This window comes from Typopeltis vanoorti, chromosome 15 (assembly GCF_054136105.1).
Source record: "Typopeltis vanoorti isolate ZY-2024b chromosome 15, IOZ_Tvanoo_1.0, whole genome shotgun sequence".
NCBI classification, from domain to species: domain Eukaryota; kingdom Metazoa; phylum Arthropoda; class Arachnida; order Uropygi; family Thelyphonidae; genus Typopeltis; species Typopeltis vanoorti.
The window spans coordinates 27,235,972-27,255,442 of NC_143563.1; the positions used below are offsets into that span (position 1 = coordinate 27,235,972).

Below are 19,471 nucleotides of genomic sequence, written 5' to 3' on the forward strand. Positions count from 1 at the left end.
GAATGGTTTGCCTTTGGATGTTGTGAGCGCAAGCAGTGTGAATGAATTCAAGAATAAGTATGATAGGTGGTCTGTAGTACATGGTCCCCTCGATGAGTCTCTGACTCCCTTATTATTAATAATAATATTTTTATTAGTATAAACTTTTCACACTGGCATCAAAGCCATCATCAGGATGACTTTCAAATGAACCAACAAGGACAGAAACTGGTATATTCAACAATGAAATGCAAAATACATGTACATGATGTAGGGCATCATGGTCTAATTATATTTAGATTCAAGTAAAAATAATTAACAATATTTTAAAAATAATAAAATAAATAAATTTAATATAATTCTGGAATTTGTGAAGAACTATTTCCCATAAGATTGATAATTTAAATCCATCATTTCTATTTAGATTTCGTTGATGTAGCAAGATTTCACAATTCTTTGTATAAATGTTTAAGATTATTACAAGTTATCACTACCAAACACCAAGTTCCAAAGAACTCTGTGTCTAGTATGTTCTGCAAATCCCAATTGCTCTGGGTCATGGGATTTTATGTACTCTAAATAATCATTATGACTCAGCAGCAGATCTATGTATTTGGCCAAAAATACAATAATTCCCACTGGCAAGGAATTTGGTATACTCCAGGGTGGAAGTTTGTTTCTAGCTAAACCTAGAAAAGTAGATATCTTGTTGATAGAATGGAAGGACACTTGTAGGCCAACAGATCTATGCAGTTTGGTTATACCTTCTGAAACATCTTCAAGGGAATGGTGACACAATGGAACACCTCTATATTACTATTACAATGATATGACAAGGAAATTAATTATCTTGTTGATGTATGATAAAATGCACGCTCTCAGGGGGCCCTGTAATCCCTAGAGAGCACGTCCCCTGGGTGGCGGATAGGGGAGCCCACCATGTGTGTGTATATATGGTTCGATGGTCCGAATATACTGAATAAGGACTCGTGGACCAACAGGGACAATCATCTTGATTGTAAGGGAAGCGGTACTCCCATGGACCCCTAGCTGGATCTATCCTCTCCTTCTTCTACTATGAGGAAGATCCACTTACTTTAATCTTTCCTATAAGGCCTTATCAACCAACTCTTCTTATTTTATGACCTTATGCTATTAGAGTACTCGAGGGCCATGGGGTCTTTTCATTTCTGGCCTTACAACTATGCCCTCTCTATAAATCTTACTATATTTCTTCCATAATCTACTCTTTCCCCTTCAATATACCCTATTCCTCTTATGAGTTTAAATTCGGAAGAAGGCTAGTTCAGAAGCCTTAAGGTAGCAGCCCTACCACTGAACTATTCCATTGTCAGGCTAGTCCCCTGACATGGAGAACATAATCCTACTTGTAAGCTGACAGAAAAAGATAATCGGATTGAATCTATGGAAACGACCCTGGAATGGAAAACGTAAAACGAAAATGGAAACGACAAAATATAATACACATAGCAAACTGGAATGTAAGAGGAATAGCATATAAAGAAATAGAATTAGACCAGTTATTAAATGAAAGAAATTTTAAAATAGCAGTAATCACTGAAACAAAAAAGAAATTAAAAGGAACTATGAGAACTGAAAATTTTAATGTGATATACAGTGGAGTCGACAGAGACCAAAGAGCATAAGCGGAGTCATGATTTGGATTCATAACTCCCTTTCAAAACAGTTAAAACATAAATTATGGAATGAAAGAATAATAGAAGCTAGAATAAAAATAGAGGCTATTTAACAATAATTGGTTTATATGCCTCAGAAGAAGGAAGAGAACAGGATAATATTGATTTTTATAATCAGCTACAAAACATATATAATAAAATAAATAAAAATGATTACATAATTTTAGCAGGAGACTTAAATGCAAGAATTGGAAACACGAAAATTAATAATATAGGAATACATGGAGAACACACTCTAAACAGAAATGGTAAAAAATTGATTGACTTTGTAGTTTATAATAACTTAAAAATAATGAATTCCTTCTATAAATATAAAGACATACATAAATATACTTGGGCAGCAAGAGGATGGAAATCAATATTAAATTACTTCATATTAAATGAAAAGACATCAAAGTTTTTACTAGATGTTAGAGTTCACAGAGGATATGAAATAAGCAGTGACCACTTCCTTGTTAAAATAAAATTAAGATTACCACCTAAATGGCTACAAGTAACAAGAACAGAAAGAAAAATTGAAACATTTGTTTATAAAACTAGACTATTGCACACATGTACAATGGCTATATGAACAAAGAATTAACCAATATCTAGATAAAATAAAACAAAATGAAGAAATAGAAATAGAATGGCTTAATATAAAAACGATACTAAATGCAACAGCAAATGAAAGCTTAGGAAAGGCCAAAAAATTCAATAAAAGAAAAAAACTGAAGATCTGGGTTGATACAATCAAAGAAATAATGAAAAAGGAAAAAGAAGCCTATCACAAATGGTTAAGCAGTAAAAGATTAGAAGATGAAATAGAATATAAAAGAATAAGAGCTAGCTAAAAGAGAAGTCTGAAAAAGAGACAGAGAATCATGGAACAAATTTAGAGCATGATTTATATAAAATAAGACCCAATGTATATAAGATTTTGAAACACCTAAATGCAGATACCAAAGAAAACATAAAATTAAACACTGAATTGAAATTAGAAGAATTTCTAAATTACTACACAGAACTGTGGACAGACAAATATTTTAAAAAAGACAACTGGCAAACAATTAACAAAAATGAAAAGGAAATAACTGAAGAGGAATTAGAAATCAGCCTGAAAGAAACAAGGAACAGAAAATCACCTGGAGAAGATAAGCTAGGTTCAGAACTATATAAATACGCAGGAACAAGATTCAAAGAAAGACTCTTATTATTTTTAAATAAAATTTACTCAACTGGTATCCTCTCAATAGAATGGAAAAAAGCAATTGTGATTCCTATCTTTAAGAAAGGTAATAGAGATGACCCTAAAAACTATAGAGGTATCAGTATACTAAATTCCTGTTACAAAATACAGGGTGTTCGGGATAAATTTGACATATTTATAATTAATTATATTTTTCCGTAAGTTACATGTATTAACACACACTTCTCTTCATTTAAAAGTTTGGACCCTTCTTCATTCATATACAAGATGTCAGAAAGGATGGATAGCTGGAACCCACCTGAATCATGGAAGAGAATAACTTGTATCATGATGATTCGTGCCCGCCATCAAAATAAGGATATTACGACTGCTGCCCAATGCTCCCTGAATACAGTAAAAACAATCAGGCATGAACTAGAGACTTGCAATGGTGACTATGAGGATGTAGCAAGAAGAAAGATCCCTAGCAGACGATCTGATTGCGTTCGTACAGCAGAATTCCTCGCAAATCTGCAGGAACAGGTGTTGAAGAACCCTGGCATTGGAATTCGGGCTTTGTTCGTGGAGTTGCTAACTGTAGTCAAGCCCTGGATAACAAGGGTAGCCAATGGTAGGCCGTATGTATGGCAGCAGGATTCGGCCCCTTGCCACACCTCTGGGAAAAGTCAAAAATGGTTGTCTGAAAATTTCTACGACTTCACCAATCCAAATGTTTGGCCTCCAAACTCCCCAGACCTTAACCCCATGGATTATTTTGTATGGGGCGCAGTTGAAAAAGACACCAATCGCACTTCCAGTAATACAAAAGCCCAGTTAATGGATAAAATTAAAACAGTTTTTGCAGCCCTTCCCAGGGAGACTGTAGCATCAGCTTGTTCGAGGTTCCAAAGCAGAATTGAAGCTGTGATCGATGCTAATGGTGGTTATTTTGAGTAAATCTTGTTGATAGTATTGTAATTAACTCTGCCTGTAATGTTTTTTTGTCAATTCATTAAATTTAATAGATACAAAGAAGATTTTCTTTTTCCTTACGAAACTGTCAAATTTATCCCGAACACCCTGTATATAGCAGAATCTTAAATAACAAACTAATGAAATATTCTGAAAACTTTATTCTAGAGGTACAGAATGGATTTAGAAAGGGATGATCATGTAGAGACCCACCCTTTTGCTTAAAATTAATAATAGAGAAAAGAAGAGAATATAATTTAGAAACACACATTGCAGTTATTGTCTTTGAAAAAGCATTTGACAAAGTTAAAAGAAACATTATTTAACTAATTAAAAGAAAGACAAATACCAAATAATATCCTAAAAGTTATCACAAGTATATATGAAAATAATCAAATACAAATAAGATTAAATCACGAGCTATCACAAGAGAGATAAACCAAGGGGTCCAACAGGGATGTCCCCTTTCAGCAACTCTTTTTAATATCTACTTAAATGAAATAATAATAAAATGGAGTAAAAATTTACATCAAGGAATTAAACTTTCATCTACAGTTAACTTAAACACACTCCTCTTTGCAGACGACCAAATAATAATTACAAATTCTGAAGATAACTTACAGAAAGCTATTTTAAATTTAAATGAGATATCCAAAGATTATGGTATGATAATATCAATGGAAAAATCAAAAACTATGGCCTTTAAAGGATAAGATCCAGCAAGAACTAAAATAGTAATAGATAACAAGATCTTTGAACAGGTGAATTCATTTAACTACCTAGGATGCATGATCACATACGAAAATGAAAAAGATATAAACGTAAAAATAGCAAAATACTTAAAAATAACAGGTGTAATAATTAACTCTATATTTAAACCAAACCTAGTTCAAAAACAAACCAGACTAAAAGTATACAATACATTAGCCCTACCAGTCTTATTGTATGAAAGTGAAATCTGGACAATAAAACAAAAAGACAAAGATTAATAACAGCAGAAATGAAGTTTATGAGAAAAACTGCAAGTATACTCTAACTGACCACAAAAGAAACGAAGAAATTATGAAAGAATTAAACCAAGAATCAGTAATAGAAAAAATTAAAAAATATAAACATAAATGGATGGAACACGTTCAAAGAATGAAAACAGAAAGATTACCAAAACAAGCCTTAAAGTACAAGCCATTAGGAAAAAGAAAACCAGGATGTCTTCTTAAACGATTCAAGAATGACTTCTAAGGCTGGAACAGGCCATGCTAGGCCTAAATCCTTGATGTGATTTAATTCTTGGGTGAACACCATTTTAGTGGAGTTTTATGTTATTTGTTAAGTACAATCTTTCTTTCTTCTTTAATAGCAAAAAAGGAACCAACACTGATTTTGCAAAGCATCTTAAAAATGGAAAATTTTTGAAAGTTTCATTAGACCATTTGTAGAATGCTCTACAAAAGAATCAGACTCTACTAGAGGACATAAAAAAATTTAAAAAAAATCAGGGAAGAAGAAGAGACAATAAGTAAACAAAGCTCTTTGATTATTCAGGCAGAAAATGTGGGTTGTTGAACATGCTAGTGAGTGTATAAATGTGAAAAAAAAAAAAAAATGAGAATATATGAAAAGATAAGCTGAATAAATTGGCACAAGCCATCCTATATTCTAGTGGAATCCGTGGTATGCAATCAGTTCAGCCACAGTAGTGTACATGCTTTGACCATGGCATTGGTTGTTTTGGCCATGGTCAAAGCATGTACACTACTGTGGCTGAACTGATGAGGCAAAGTGTATTATGAAATTGCATATGTTCTGGTTGGTTTGCCTATTTTATAGGATGAAAACCTTTCCACCTTTGTATGAAGACCTGCTAATAGTTCGACTGCTGTTAATTCCCTACCCTGAAATTGAGTTATCTGTCTCAGACTGGTTGTATGTTTGGTTTTCCCTTCACAAACATAAAGCCAAATTTGAACATGTTTTGATTATAATTACATATATACATCCTGATATAAAATGAATTTGAGTATTTTGTAGAGTTCATACTGCTGTGACATATGATGCTGAAAATGTTTAATTGATCCAGTTTCCAATGTTTGGTTTTATTTCTTAGAGTCAATGAAAGCTTACTGCACTAATATGAAACCAAAAAAGTAACAAATATTTCAGGCAAGGCTGAAGAATTAAGTACTTTAGCAAACAAAAAAGGAGAGAAATTAAAATTTTTGTGCTTCAAATTTTATATCCAATATTATCACATTTTGAAGATTTTTTGTAAAGTTAACAATTCACCAAAGCAACCAATCCTTCTCAAACCCATTTCTGTTGTATTCAAATAAATGAAACTTCTTATTGAAGAAGTTTCATTAAATACTTAAAAGTCTTTTGTTTTAGAAGCAAATATGTTGTTGATTTTGACACTCTTAAGTATTACTTTAAAAAAATATTAAAAAACTGATGATTTAATCTTTTTACATATATAAAACTAGTAAAAGACAGAATAGATAAAAGGAAAATGAATTCAATTAAAACTGTTGAAAGATGGCCTACCACATTTAAGTTTGTATAGTTATTTCATTAAAATAGATAGCAGTTTTGGTATTTTCAAGACATTCTAAGCACAACAGCACCTACAGAAAGAATATTTTCTGTTGCAAAGAACCATTTTTCATCATACAACCAATGAAAGGGACAAGAATGTCTTTTCAGGGATTTTCATGCAAATAATTCCTATACTTTTGTTTCCAATGATCCCAAATTTCTGCAAGAATAAATTTCTTGCAGTAATTTGTAACATGACAAAATACTGGATTGAGGAGATACGTATATGGTATGTTTAAAGTTTGTTAAGGCTTCTGATAGACTGCCACATGACAAGTTGATAAGTGGATCAGATAGGCTAAATAACAGATTAGCAAATTGGATATGGGATTAACTGTCAAATAAAGGTCAGCATTGTGTATGGGAATGGTATCCAAAAGGAGGAAGGCCACAGCATTGATCTGTTTTGGGGCCCTATTGCTGTTTACCTTGTGTGTTAATGGTTAACTTGAGATGTGCATATGATACAAAGTTGGAGAGAAGAATATGAGGAGTGGAGCACTGAAGTTGTGGCTATGCAAGGATCTGAGTAAATAGAATGGAGCTGCCAATTCAACATTACAAAGTAAAAGATTTTGAGATATCATAGATAAGGACAGGATGTCATGTATACAACTGGTGAGGAAATCTTGGAGGGAATCTGAGTGGTAGCAGAGGGATCTGATATATATGACTGCTATAATTATGATAACATTAAAACAGATTATGGCAGTGATAATGAGGATCTTGACATGTAGAAGAAAGGTTATGGATCCAGTGAATAAGTTCAGGATCATGCCCAGTATGAAGTAAACTAGATAATTGTTCATTCAGTGCAAGCAACAGATAACTGTAAACAGTTATCTGATTTTCTGAGATAAAAAATATTGTAGAGAAGATTGATGAGTGGTGTTAAGTTTCTGGAATGTCAGGTATTGAAAATAGAATGAGAGAGTGTCATTTGCTAAATAGGAGCAACAGAGTTGATATGACAGACACTTGATGGCTAATGGAATTGTTATCAGTTAAATGCAATGAGATGTTCATAAAAGAGAAGGAGAAAGGACCAGAACAAGAGACCATTCTTGGAAACTTTATAAGAAAGGTGTAAGCAGGGGAATGAAGGGTAGGTTCTTTGCTTGGAGAGCAGGATGCATTGCCTGAGAGTGTGGAAGCAATGCGAAAGGTGAGTTTAAGGCATAATTTATTGAGTTTTATATGACAGTGAGACTTTCTGCAATGAGGACTCAATGGAGAGTTCTAATGTCAATAATTTATTCATCCCAAAGTACCAATATTCAACAAATGAGGAGAAATCAGCTCCTTAAACAATAAGCAAAAATTAATTGCAAATAAAATTCTGTAACTGTTAATGAAAACATTTAATCAAATTATATACATATAACCTCAGCTGTTAATTTAGATAACTGGTATATGGCCCAGTGGGCAAGTACTACCCAAATGGTTTTTAAAGATAATTAAAATTTTCTTTCTCAGATTTCAGATATCCAGTTTTTTCCCTCTTCTCTCCTTTTCAATATAAAAATCTAATCATCTTAAACTATGCACTATCTCGATCACAGGAAATTAGTTTCTCTAATACATCTGTAATTTGGAAAATAAAAAAACTGACAGAAAAGGATTTTTGTCGAGTATAATAAGCCAATAAATTTTTTTCAATTCATCCATTTTCCACCAAAGAGGGTTTCTCCTGTGTATGTATCAAAACATGCTTTTTTAGATTATCAGATCTCGAAAAGGATTTTCCACACACATCACAACAAAATGGTTTCTCACGACTATGAACTAATAAATGCTTTTTAAGATCATATGATCGCGAAAAAGATTTGCCACATATTTCACAAGTGAAAGCTTTCTCCTGAGTATGAACTAAAAAATGTTTTTTTAAATGATCAGATCTTAAGAATGATTTACCACATATTTCACAACAAAAAGGTTTTTCTTCATTATGAACTAATATATGTGATTTCAAATTACGTAAGTGAAAAAATGTCTTTCCGCATGTTCCACAAGAAAAGTCTCTTATTTCAGTATGAGTTACTAGATGTTTTTTGAGATCACGGGATCGGCAGAAACTCTTTCCACATGTTACACAATAAAATGGCTTCTCCTCAACATGAACTAATTCATGAGATCGCAAGTTATGTGAGTGAGCAAAAGTCTTTCCACATGTTTCACAAGAAAAGGCTTTTTCATGAGTATGAATTGTTAGATGTTTCTTTAGATCACTTGATCGTGAAAAGCATCTGCCACATACTTCACAAGGAAATGGTTTTTCCTGATTATGAACTAATAAATGTGATTTCAAATTATCAGGCCTTGAAAATGCTTTGCCACATAATTCACAGGTATAGGGTTTTTCTTGACTATGAACTAATAAATGTTTTTTTACATCACACGATCGTGAAAAGCATTTCCCACATATTTCACAAGCAAAAGGCTTCTCCTGAGTATGAACTAAGTAATGTTTTTTCAAATTATCAGATCTTGAAAATGACCTAGCACATATTTCACATGCAAAGGGTTTTTCCTGAGTATGAACTAATAAATGCTTCTTCAAATCGCACAATCGTGAAAAAGACTTGCCACATGTCTCACAAGTTGATGTTTTGTTCTGAGTATGAACCAATAAATGGTTTTTCAGCCAAACAGGAGAGGAATATGTTTTGCCACATGTCACACACTGGAATGTTGGTTTTCTTTTTTTAAACTTTTCCATTGGAAAACACTTTTTAGAATTTCTTCCAGTAATACCATCATAAATGATTTGGCTATTTGGTTCTTGTGACATTGAATTTTCCTCTTGTTCACCACTAACATTTATGTGAAAGGATTCTACTTCTTGCAGAATATTTTCTTGGCATGGTTCCTCAAACACTTCCATGCTGTGAAAGGTCATCATTATGTATTTTTCAATATGCACTTTATGTTGAAAATGATTGATTTTTGTTTTGCTTAATATATACACATATATTTTGTTTAATGTAATCTAAGATATATTCTTCATGCAAAAAAATATACATTTATGTTTGAATACAGTCAATGTGCAGCACTGCTACTGATGGGATGATCATCTGCATTCTTTACCATGGATTAAATGTTATTCCTTATATCCTGAAATGGAAGAAAATAAACATACATTGTAGTATTACAGATTAGTGATTAAATCATCCATCCTCTCTCACACAATTTATATACAGAATGAATTTCAAAATATCAAATTTGTGGTTTATGGGAGAATATTCAACCTACAGCGTGGACACCACTACTGAATTTAATCGATCCTGCCAGAATATGAGAAAATTAGTTTTATAAAGTGAAGCTATCCAACATGATCAGGAATTCAAATACTCACTAGAAATGGTACACATATTTCTATATATGTACAAAATTCGATGTTCACATTAGCCAGTTGCTATTTAGGAAAGTCTTATCCTTATCAGGCTAAACAATTTTTAATTATTTTTTAATTTAATTTTTTTTGTGTATATATACCGAACTGTGACTGTGCTAGCATGCAGTTTGTTTCTCACTTACGAAATCCAGTTTCTTATTCATTTCTTTAAACAGTTAATTACACTGAAGATAATCTTGCAGTTAGCTTTAATGCAACTCAGGTAGTTTCAAAAAAGTGAAGAACAGCGATTTCAGAGCAAAATATTTAGTTATTTCGAATACTAATAAACTTTCTGATATCTGTGTTCTTATAAATTATATATTTAGTTTAATCCTTTATCCAAATATAAGCAAACAAAGTTTGCGCATGAAGTATCTTCAGAACTAGGGTAACTTGTGATAAAGGTGGACAAACCTTCACATCACTTGTCTTAGTATCCCATAATGCAAAGCACATCTTTTTGCAGACATGTATAATGGTATGCATTATGGGAAGGGTCACTACCCAGACCAGTTTCGACCTTTATTGAGGTCTCTTCAGTGGGAGCCACACCCAGAGGTGATACCAAGGTTGAAGCAATGAAGTCATATCTACCTATATGAGTTGCCAAAAGGTGTCACACCTTATTACCTGAAGGGACCACAATAAAGGCCAAAACCGGTCTGGGTAGTGACCCTTCCCATAATGCATAGCATTATATATGTCTGCAAGGAGATGTACTTTGCATTATGGGATACTAAGGCATGTGATGTGAAGCTATGTCCACCTTTACCACAAGTTGCCCCAGTCCTGAAGATACTTCAGGCGTAAACTTTGCTTATACTTGGATAAAGGATTAAACTAAATATATAATTTACAGTCTAACCAAGTGAAAAAATCTTCCATCTTCTTCTAATCCAGAGTAATTTAATAATGTGTGACACCTTTTGGCAACTCATATAGGTAGATATGACTTCTGTATTGCTTTAACCTTGGTATCATCTCTGGGTGTGGCTCCCACTGAAGAGACCTCAATAAAGGTCGAACCCAATCTGGGTAGTGACCCTTCCCATAATGCTATGCATTATGGGAAGGGTCACTCCTTGCACATCCCACAAGGAGATGTGCTTTGCATTATGGGATACTAAGGCAAGTGATGTGGAGCTTTGTCCACCTTTATCAAGAGTTTCCCCAGTCCTGAAGATACTTCAGGTGCAAACTTTGCTTACATTTGGATAAAGGATTAAACTAAATATATAATTTATAGTCTAACCAAGTGAAAAAAAAACTTCCAACATATGTTCTTATAGTATACACAATGTTACTTCTATTTTAGTACTATTCATTACTGTATTTGTCATATTATATATGACAATGTCATGGACATATGACATCTTCACTTTATTATTGCAATAATAACATCTCTAAAATCCTAGCTAAAAAAAAAATTATGAAATACACATCTCTAAATATTATTATTTCACTAACCTCCATGGAGTCAACAGACTCATCATGGGAGACACGTTCAACCAGCTACATGTCTATTATAATTAGCTTTGAAGTTATTTACACTACCTACATTCACAATGCACTGCAGCAATGCAGTCCACTAAGCTCTCCACAAAAAATCTATTCCTCATAACCTTCTTCACTTCACTACATCTTCCAGGGATGGCGCTCATTCTTAACATGCACTCTTTTTATAATTTTTTCTGTATTAATCTGACAGAGACCTTCAAGTTAGTTAAGGATTCTATCATATCTCCTTTTCTTCCTATCCACCAACTTCTGTAATCCACAGTCCCTCAAATGCTCTTCATAACACTTGAAGGGATCCGCAAGTGTTGGTCCATGTGTGGTTGTATCAACATCCTATACATCTTGGTACTTGAAAATTATATCAAAGTGAAAATTTTTTTCACTTGGTTATAAATTAAATTTGCTGAAAAATTATATTCTTGAAATTATATTAACCTTTTATCAAGTGTAACAAAGGAAGTTTGCATGTGAAATATCTTCATGAATATATTATTTGTACATAGCAGATAATTTCATCAATTGTGTCTTATAATGCAAAATACATCCTTTTGGACATGAATAATGTTAAGTATTATGGAAAGGGGCTGCAACCCAGTTTTGCCCAATATTGAAGTCTCATCAATAAGAGCTAGATCCAGAAGAGATACGAAAGTTGAATTAATGCAGAAAGTCATATTTCCCTTATACAAGTTGCAAAAAGGCGTATTACCTTATTAAAATTCTCTGGATTAGAGGCTGATATAGCAAGTTTTTTTATTTCACTTTTTATTGGTTACAAATTAGTTTGTGAAATTATGTTCATGTTTAATCCTTTACCGAAGTTTAAGCAACCAAACTTTGCATGTGAAGTATTTTCACGACTAGACTACTTGTACATAGAGACTGATGTCACATCAATTGCCTTAGTATCCCATTGCAAAGCACATCCTTTTGAATGTGTATAATGTTATGTATGATACGAAGGGTCACTACTTAGTTGGTTTCGACTTTTATTGAAGTCTCAAGCAGAAAACCAGGCAACCAAATGTGCAAGTAGCAGTCCACATGCAGCTTGACACAAGGGAACCACAACCTCTTTGCTTCTATATGTTAAGGTCCTTGCCATAATCTGTTATGATGTTCTTACAATTTCAGGAATGTAACCCACAAACTTCAAGTCTGTTCAGCATCACTCTCACCCTCCTTCAAAATTTCTCCATTAATTATATATTCTGCATCCCAACTGTGTTACCAAATTTCAAGACTTTGCAACATGACACTCATTACACTCACTTGCTCATTCACACAGTTTATAGAGATCTTCCTGCTAGGCCACACTGCTCTGCTACTCATAGCTCTTCCAAGCAAATAATTATCAGCAAACAACTGTATATCTCAAATAACTTATTTAATAATTTTAGTGTATTTTGCTTGAATTTTAATAGTTACAGGTTGAGCCCTCCTTGCATTAAACATGCATTATAACAAGCTATAATTTCAACTATTATCTTATTTTGTCTAACTATATGTTGAAAAGCCTTGAAGAATCCAGACTGATGTTAAATAATTTACTACTAATGCAATGGAATTCCGTATATTAACCTGATTACATGATGTCCACTAAAGTATTTATATTCCATATTGTAGTACTGGATCTAGAACAATTCAGCTAGCTATTGCATTCAATAGCTAGGTGTCGTATGAAAGTACTACAGATTTCAAAAACACAATATAACAGAAGTTCTAAAAAAATATGCATTTTTTAAATAATTTCTAAAAGCATTTGTCATTTTGTTTTTCATTGTTATTTTTTTATTTTAAATAATTATGGTCACAGGTTTACAAGATAAACCCAAATCCATTATGTTTAATTGTGCAATGCTATACATAATACATGTTTTCAGGCAACATGCTCCACTGCTCTAACCTAATTAGTTTTGCAAGTGGTCAACACAATGGTGTAAGTTTAGTTTCACCATTTATTAAGACACCACTTAGGAAGTAAATGTATCTTTACATCTATAAAAATATAACTTAACAGTACTTTATTATGCCTAAACTAAAAATTTTTGATTACTGTTATGACAATCTTTCTAATAACTGAGAAGGCTAGATTTATTATTCTCTATAAAATGTTAAATAAGAAATTACTAATCAAAATTACTAATCAAATTAATCAAAACTCATTAATATATTTCTATTAACTTAAACAAAAACAAGATATTATTATATTAAAGCTGATAATATAATTGTATTTTTAGGTTACCAAAAAAAAAAAAAAAAAACTGTTTTTCTATATTTGAATTTCATTACTTCATTGAAGCTCAAACATTCTTTTGAAGCCTACACAATATACTTATACCTCTATTTAGGCCCTTGAAGTGAGTCATGAGATAGGACAATGATTCAATCTAATTCATTCACCAGTTGCATCCACATTTCTTCTAATGACTTTTAAACTTCCAACAGAACTACACACTAAAATGGAATTCACACAGAAAAGAATGCAAGGCCACAATGACCACATCTGACAACTTCTCTCCTGGTAAATGTTTAATGGAGATATAAAACACACTGAATTAAGGCAAAACAGTACTGGCAGATATGTTACCTTTAAATGTAGATTCCTGCTAACTAATATTACCCTAAACCTCTGTGAAGCATATTCTTCATTGTTTACATTCCAAATAACAGTGTCAGGTTAGTTGATTGATTTAATCAGTCATCATCAAATTCCTGCCATGTACCCTCAAAGGGGTGTACAGGATATGATAGTACTACATGAAAAAATTACATCATTACTAACTTCCTATCTATAATTTTCCTCCAAATCAGTCTGTTACTTGTCAAGACTCCAACATTATCAGATCTTATATTTCTATCATCTAAGGCACTTTGTACCGTATCAATCCACCTATATCTTGGTCTTCCTATGGGTCGTTTTCCTGCCAACCTGGCAGAGAACACTTGTTTTGCTAATCCTTTCTCTCCCATTCTATTTAAGTGACCATACCACCTGAGATTAGCTCTGCTAATGCATTCCTGGATGCTGATAATGTCAAGTTCTTTCCTAATATCCTCATTTTTAATATGATATTGCCATTGATGCCATCTGTTCACGCCTCTAATCTTTCTCAGGACTCTCATATCTGCGGTCTCTAGTCTTTGGTCAAGTGTTTTACTTCTGACCTAGCTCTCAGATCCATAAGTTAAAACTGGTTTGAACACTGTCTTGTATACAGCTAATTTAGTGTTCTGACTAATTTCTCTCTTATTCTATATGAATTTATTCAATTGACTTTCCACCATACCAGCTTTGCTGATTTTGTTGTCTATTTCTATATTTAATTTACCATCTTCACTAAAAATCGTGCCTAAGTAGCTGAAATGTTTTACTTGTTCCACAGGGTCTCAATTCACAACATAGTTGACATTTTCAACGATTCTGCCTATTTTCATTGTCTTTGTCTTTTTAATGCTGACCTTCATACCATATCTATTACAACAGTTATTCAATTTAGTCAGGGAATCTTGCAAACTTGTAGTGGATTTATTTAGAAGTATATCATCGTCTGCAGAAAGCAAAGAGCTAACATTAACATCTCCAATTTTGATATCATGTTTAATACCACTTTCCTTCATAATGTGATCCATATAGATAATGTCTGAAAAATGGCTTATAAGCATTTCAACTAGGTCCTTCACTGTCAGAGGCATGACAGTCCAGGTGTTTCTCCTGGTATGTACTGACCACATATGCCCTCAGTTGGGCTCCCGAAGATTTCATGGATCACGGACAGGATTCCCAATCAAGCAGTGGTTTTGGTGTGCGTGTGAGGAGACGGTACGGCGTACCGTCAACTTTATCAACAGTAATAGATAACATAAGGATGCGGTATCGTTAATTCAACTTTTCCTGCTGGCTAAACATGCATACTGGCACCCATCGTTTTTACAAATAAAAAAACGCTGCAGTCAAGTGTACCCAAGTGTTACTAACTAAAACTGAACGTTTTCCTTTCGATAAAATCGGATCGTCGTCATCACCCGCAACGCAAACTTGTCTGTTTGCGCGTCCGCACACACACGTCAACCTTCATGTATTCTAAATCTACCGCTGGTTAACGCCTACTTCCTTTCCTAAGTGTGCCATTTAACAGCGGTTTTTACAGCACGCCTAGGAGATTAAAGCAAATCATAGGCGCTTTTGTTCATTTTTTATCCACCAGGATAAAGAATGAACAAAATCCACATTTTATTCCATTAATTCAGTTTTTATCCTGCTGGATACAGCGCCATTAATAGCAATAAATTGAAATTTAATGTGTGTGTGTGTTGGGGTAGGGGGAGTATCATGCCATTGAGTTAATTTTTCCTCAAAAGCTTACCAATGTTTTTCGAACTGAGATACAATTTTTCAACTTTCATATATTGCTCTGTAGCTTTCGGGAAAAGAAATCAAGAAAAATGTATCCTGGTAACACTACAAAAGTCAAGTTTATCGTTTAGCAAGATAGGAGATTACGATTTACAAACATACGCAAGGGCATGCTTAAATGATCGCAAAATGTCACATATTCTCACAAAGAACATATTTAATTACAGAACAGATAAACAAACTTACAAAACACGACTGGGGTGATAACGCATTATCACGAAGTATGCAATAAAAAGCTGCGAAGAAGTATAGATTAAACAAAATAACACACAATCACATTTTCCAAACACATCACCATACTCCAATCTGAAACGCGTAAGAATTACCTGTTTAAATGGCAGCGCCCTCACACTTTTTTTAAATTTCAGCTGGGAATCAAAGAGAGAGAGAGATGTAATCAACTTCAGAGATGTTCAGACAGACAACTACTCTTGAACTAATAAAGTTTATTCTTCCATATGGTGCACTGGATTGACGCTAAACTATTTTGTGCTTTATTCATAGTTCTCTTCATCGATGATCGGACTCCATGACGTTGCTACTTGCACACTACCCCTTGATTTTTCAAGAATTTTAATCTAGATTAATGCCAAACTGAATTATATAAAGAAGAACTACTGAAGGTATTCCGGTTTCAACCAGACATCTAAGGAGTGCTCTACAGTCAGAACAATGCTCTTTCTGGACACTAATAAAAATAGCACTTATAACTTCTTAATTCTGGATTTTACAAAAGGCATTTGAGAGGCAACCACATAAACTGGTGTATAAGTTAGTCAAATGTCATTAGAAAATCAGTTGGTTGGTTGGTTGATTGGATAGCAAACTGGCTTTCTAATAGATATCAAACGGTAGTTTATAGATGCTACGTCTCCCAGGAGGAGAGTTACCAGTGGAATCCCACAGGTAACTCTTCTAGATCCACTGCTGCTCAATTTGTTAATGATATTGTGAGTGGTCTGCAAGATGATATTCAGCTGTTTGCAGATGATGCTAAGCTGGGAAAAGTTATTAGAAATGATACAGATGTACTGGTGCTTCAGAGCGATTTGAATAAAGTGGGTATGGGGAGAGACAAGTGGGGATATCAATTTAACACCAGTAAATGTAAGGTTTTGCATTTTGGATCTCAAAAAAAGTAAAGCTCCGTATCATATTGGAGACGTTCTATTACAGGAGGTGGAAGAAGCGTGTGATAGAGATAAGGATGTGTCTCATTCCGTTGTGCAAGGCTTTGATTAGACAACATCTGAACTACTGGCATGGATTTGGTCACCAGAGTTCCTTGGCGAGAAGCAAGCTGTGGAAAAAGTTCAGAGGCGAATAACAATCGTAAATGAATTGTGGAATACTGACTATGAGTCTATGTGGAATACTGAATACTCCTCCCTTTAGCTAGTCAATAGCGGAAGAGAGGCGATATGATTGAGATACACCCTCTCTCCAAAAAGAAACAGAACTTTTCGAAAATAGAAGAAACTAGTTGCGCCACCTGATGTATCTTTTTGTTGTCGAAAGCAGCAACCTTCATTAGTGTTGTGTCAACTGTTTATGACAGTGGTTCTTAACCTGGGGTGCACACACTCCAGGTTAAGAACTATACTATCGAGAAAGCATTTCCAGGGATGCGAGAGAAGTTTCTAAATTTTCGATGCAAACTACCGCCTGTCAGAAACTAGCGAACGCTACGTCGACTTTTGGGACCCCCACTCCTACCCTCTCTACCTTTGCCTCAGCGCATTGCACTTACCAGCACATACATTACAATAAGAAACTGGTTGATACGCGCACATGTTCGCATACTCTGAGTACGAATGTTAACGTGGTAGTTTGACGCAGAAACGAATACTCATTTTCTTTAATTTACCAACAGTAATCAGTGACTAAAGCCCATACCTGATACGAACAATTGATTACATAAAGGTTTTCTGCAAATTTTGAAAAATTATAATTCTTATTTTATTGATTGTCGTAACTCTCGTTATATCGAAAAAACGCCAATGGAAAGACGATTATTTGGATTCACTTGTACAACAGAAAAAGATGGTTATGCAACGACCACAAAGCATTTTATGTTGCAAAATATTTTCAAACTCCAATCTTAAACCGTCAAAGTTGTTAGAGCATTTCAACAATCAGCATGGTGGTGAATCTGCAAGACATACTCATAACATCTTGAAGTATAAGAAGGCACAATTTGATTCCAGCGGTACTATCACAAAATTTGACGTTGCGGCAGTTCAAAAGCCCTTGTTAGAAGCTGCTTATCAAGTAACATATCTGTGTGTTAAGAAAGGAAAAGGTCATACAATAGCTGAGGAATTGATAAAACCATGTGTACTTGATATTGCAAAAACTGTATTGGGTTCTGAAGCACAAAGGAAAATTCAGCAGATTCCGTTATCGAACGATGTGATTCCAACGCGCATTCAAGATCTCAGTGTTGATATTTTACTGCAAGTAGTAGAAGATATCAAAGCCAGTCCTCTAAAAGTGAGTATTTGTACTGTATTTATTATTCTGAATTCGGTCCTCTTATAAATCATTTTTTTAATGCGGATTACCTAAGGTTGGACAGACCTGGTGTAGATGATGCAGTTTGTTGTAGTTGGTGGATTGAGTGGTGGAGATCTGTGGAGTAGGTGCCCTCCCTTGATGAGTCTTCGGCTCCATGGAGGTGTAATATCAACACAGCAAATAACTGTGTTTAGTGTCACCTTTTATTATTATTATTATAAAAGGTGACAATAAACACAGTTATTTGCTGTGTTGATATTCGTTTTCCAGCAGTAAACAAAAGCAAAGGAAATCTCAGAAGAAACGTATTTTTCTTTCCATTTAAACCAACTGCTTCTGCCATTTCTGGTGTCTTAGTTTTTCCCATACTTCTGTCTTAGTATTATACTTGACATTATATTCTTGTTTTAATTATATAACCAAGCCTAAAAGAAAAAAAAATGAGGTTGAAGTATCTACCCGACTAGTCTCTTACATATAATGCATAATATTTTGAGAGAGAGTTATATACTGAGCCAGGAAAACACCCAACTTAAATAAATGCAGAAGTTATTTATTTTCCATGTATAAATATTAAAATGGTGTATTATTCTAATTGTTAAATTCTATGAATATACGCCGCTTTTTTTTGAAAAGAAGTCAACTGATGCCATAGTGTGAGGAACAAGAATGGCGCCCACCTCAACAAGATGTAGGACCTCCATTTGCTGCGTTGACTGCAGCAATACAATGGGGCACACTTTCCACAAGCATACGATACCAGTCAATGGAAATTTTGGAGACCATTCTTTCTATATTCATGTAATAAGGTCCTGGACTGCTGTGGGGTGGCAGTTCCTTGACCTCACCTGAAGCTGCAATTCACCCCTCAGATGTTTAATAAGGTTGAGATCAGGGGTCTGTGCAGGCCAGTTAAGTGTGGTGACGTTCAGTAGCAGCCTTATGTCATGGTGCATTGTCATTCTGAAAGAGACAATGGTCATTTCCATAGAAATGCCACAAAGTAGGAAGCAATGCATTGTCTAGAATGTTCAGATATCCCAGGGTGTAGTCGGGCGAGGGCGACGCCCTGGTACTTTTCTTAAACTTTCTATAATAAAGTATAATAATGAGACTTATAAAATGCATTTCCAGCTTTCAGTTAGAAAATAGCAGCTTGCTGCTCTTGTCATTTTCCTTTCAGAAATCAAGGC

At 34.1% G+C, this 19,471-nt stretch overlaps 2 protein-coding genes across 3 annotated transcripts; one reads left to right on the plus strand and one right to left on the minus strand.

Moving 5' to 3' along the window:
- Positions 1-7,661: 7,661 nt before the first annotated feature.
- LOC150098540 (uncharacterized) lies at positions 7,662-16,077 on the minus strand. 2 transcript variants are annotated; one of them, XM_090405044.1, is made up of 2 exons: positions 15,948-16,077; positions 7,662-9,543 (listed from the first exon to the last, which is right to left on the minus strand). In XM_090405044.1, exon 2 carries the CDS (start codon positions 9,329-9,331, stop codon positions 8,090-8,092), a length of 1,242 nt encoding a protein of 413 aa, XP_090261170.1. In that variant the 5' UTR covers positions 9,332-9,543; positions 15,948-16,077; the 3' UTR covers positions 7,662-8,089. The 2 variants fall into 2 exon arrangements, with proteins under 2 accessions (XP_090261170.1, XP_090261171.1); XM_090405045.1 differs by lacking the exon at positions 15,948-16,077 and adding an exon at positions 15,712-15,771.
- Positions 16,078-17,804: 1,727 nt separating this feature from the next.
- Positions 17,805-18,302, plus strand: LOC150098541 (protein ZBED8-like). Its single transcript, XM_090405261.1, has one exon. It carries the CDS (start codon positions 17,805-17,807, stop codon positions 18,300-18,302), a length of 498 nt encoding a protein of 165 aa, XP_090261387.1.
- The last annotated feature ends 1,169 nt before the right edge of the window (positions 18,303-19,471 follow it).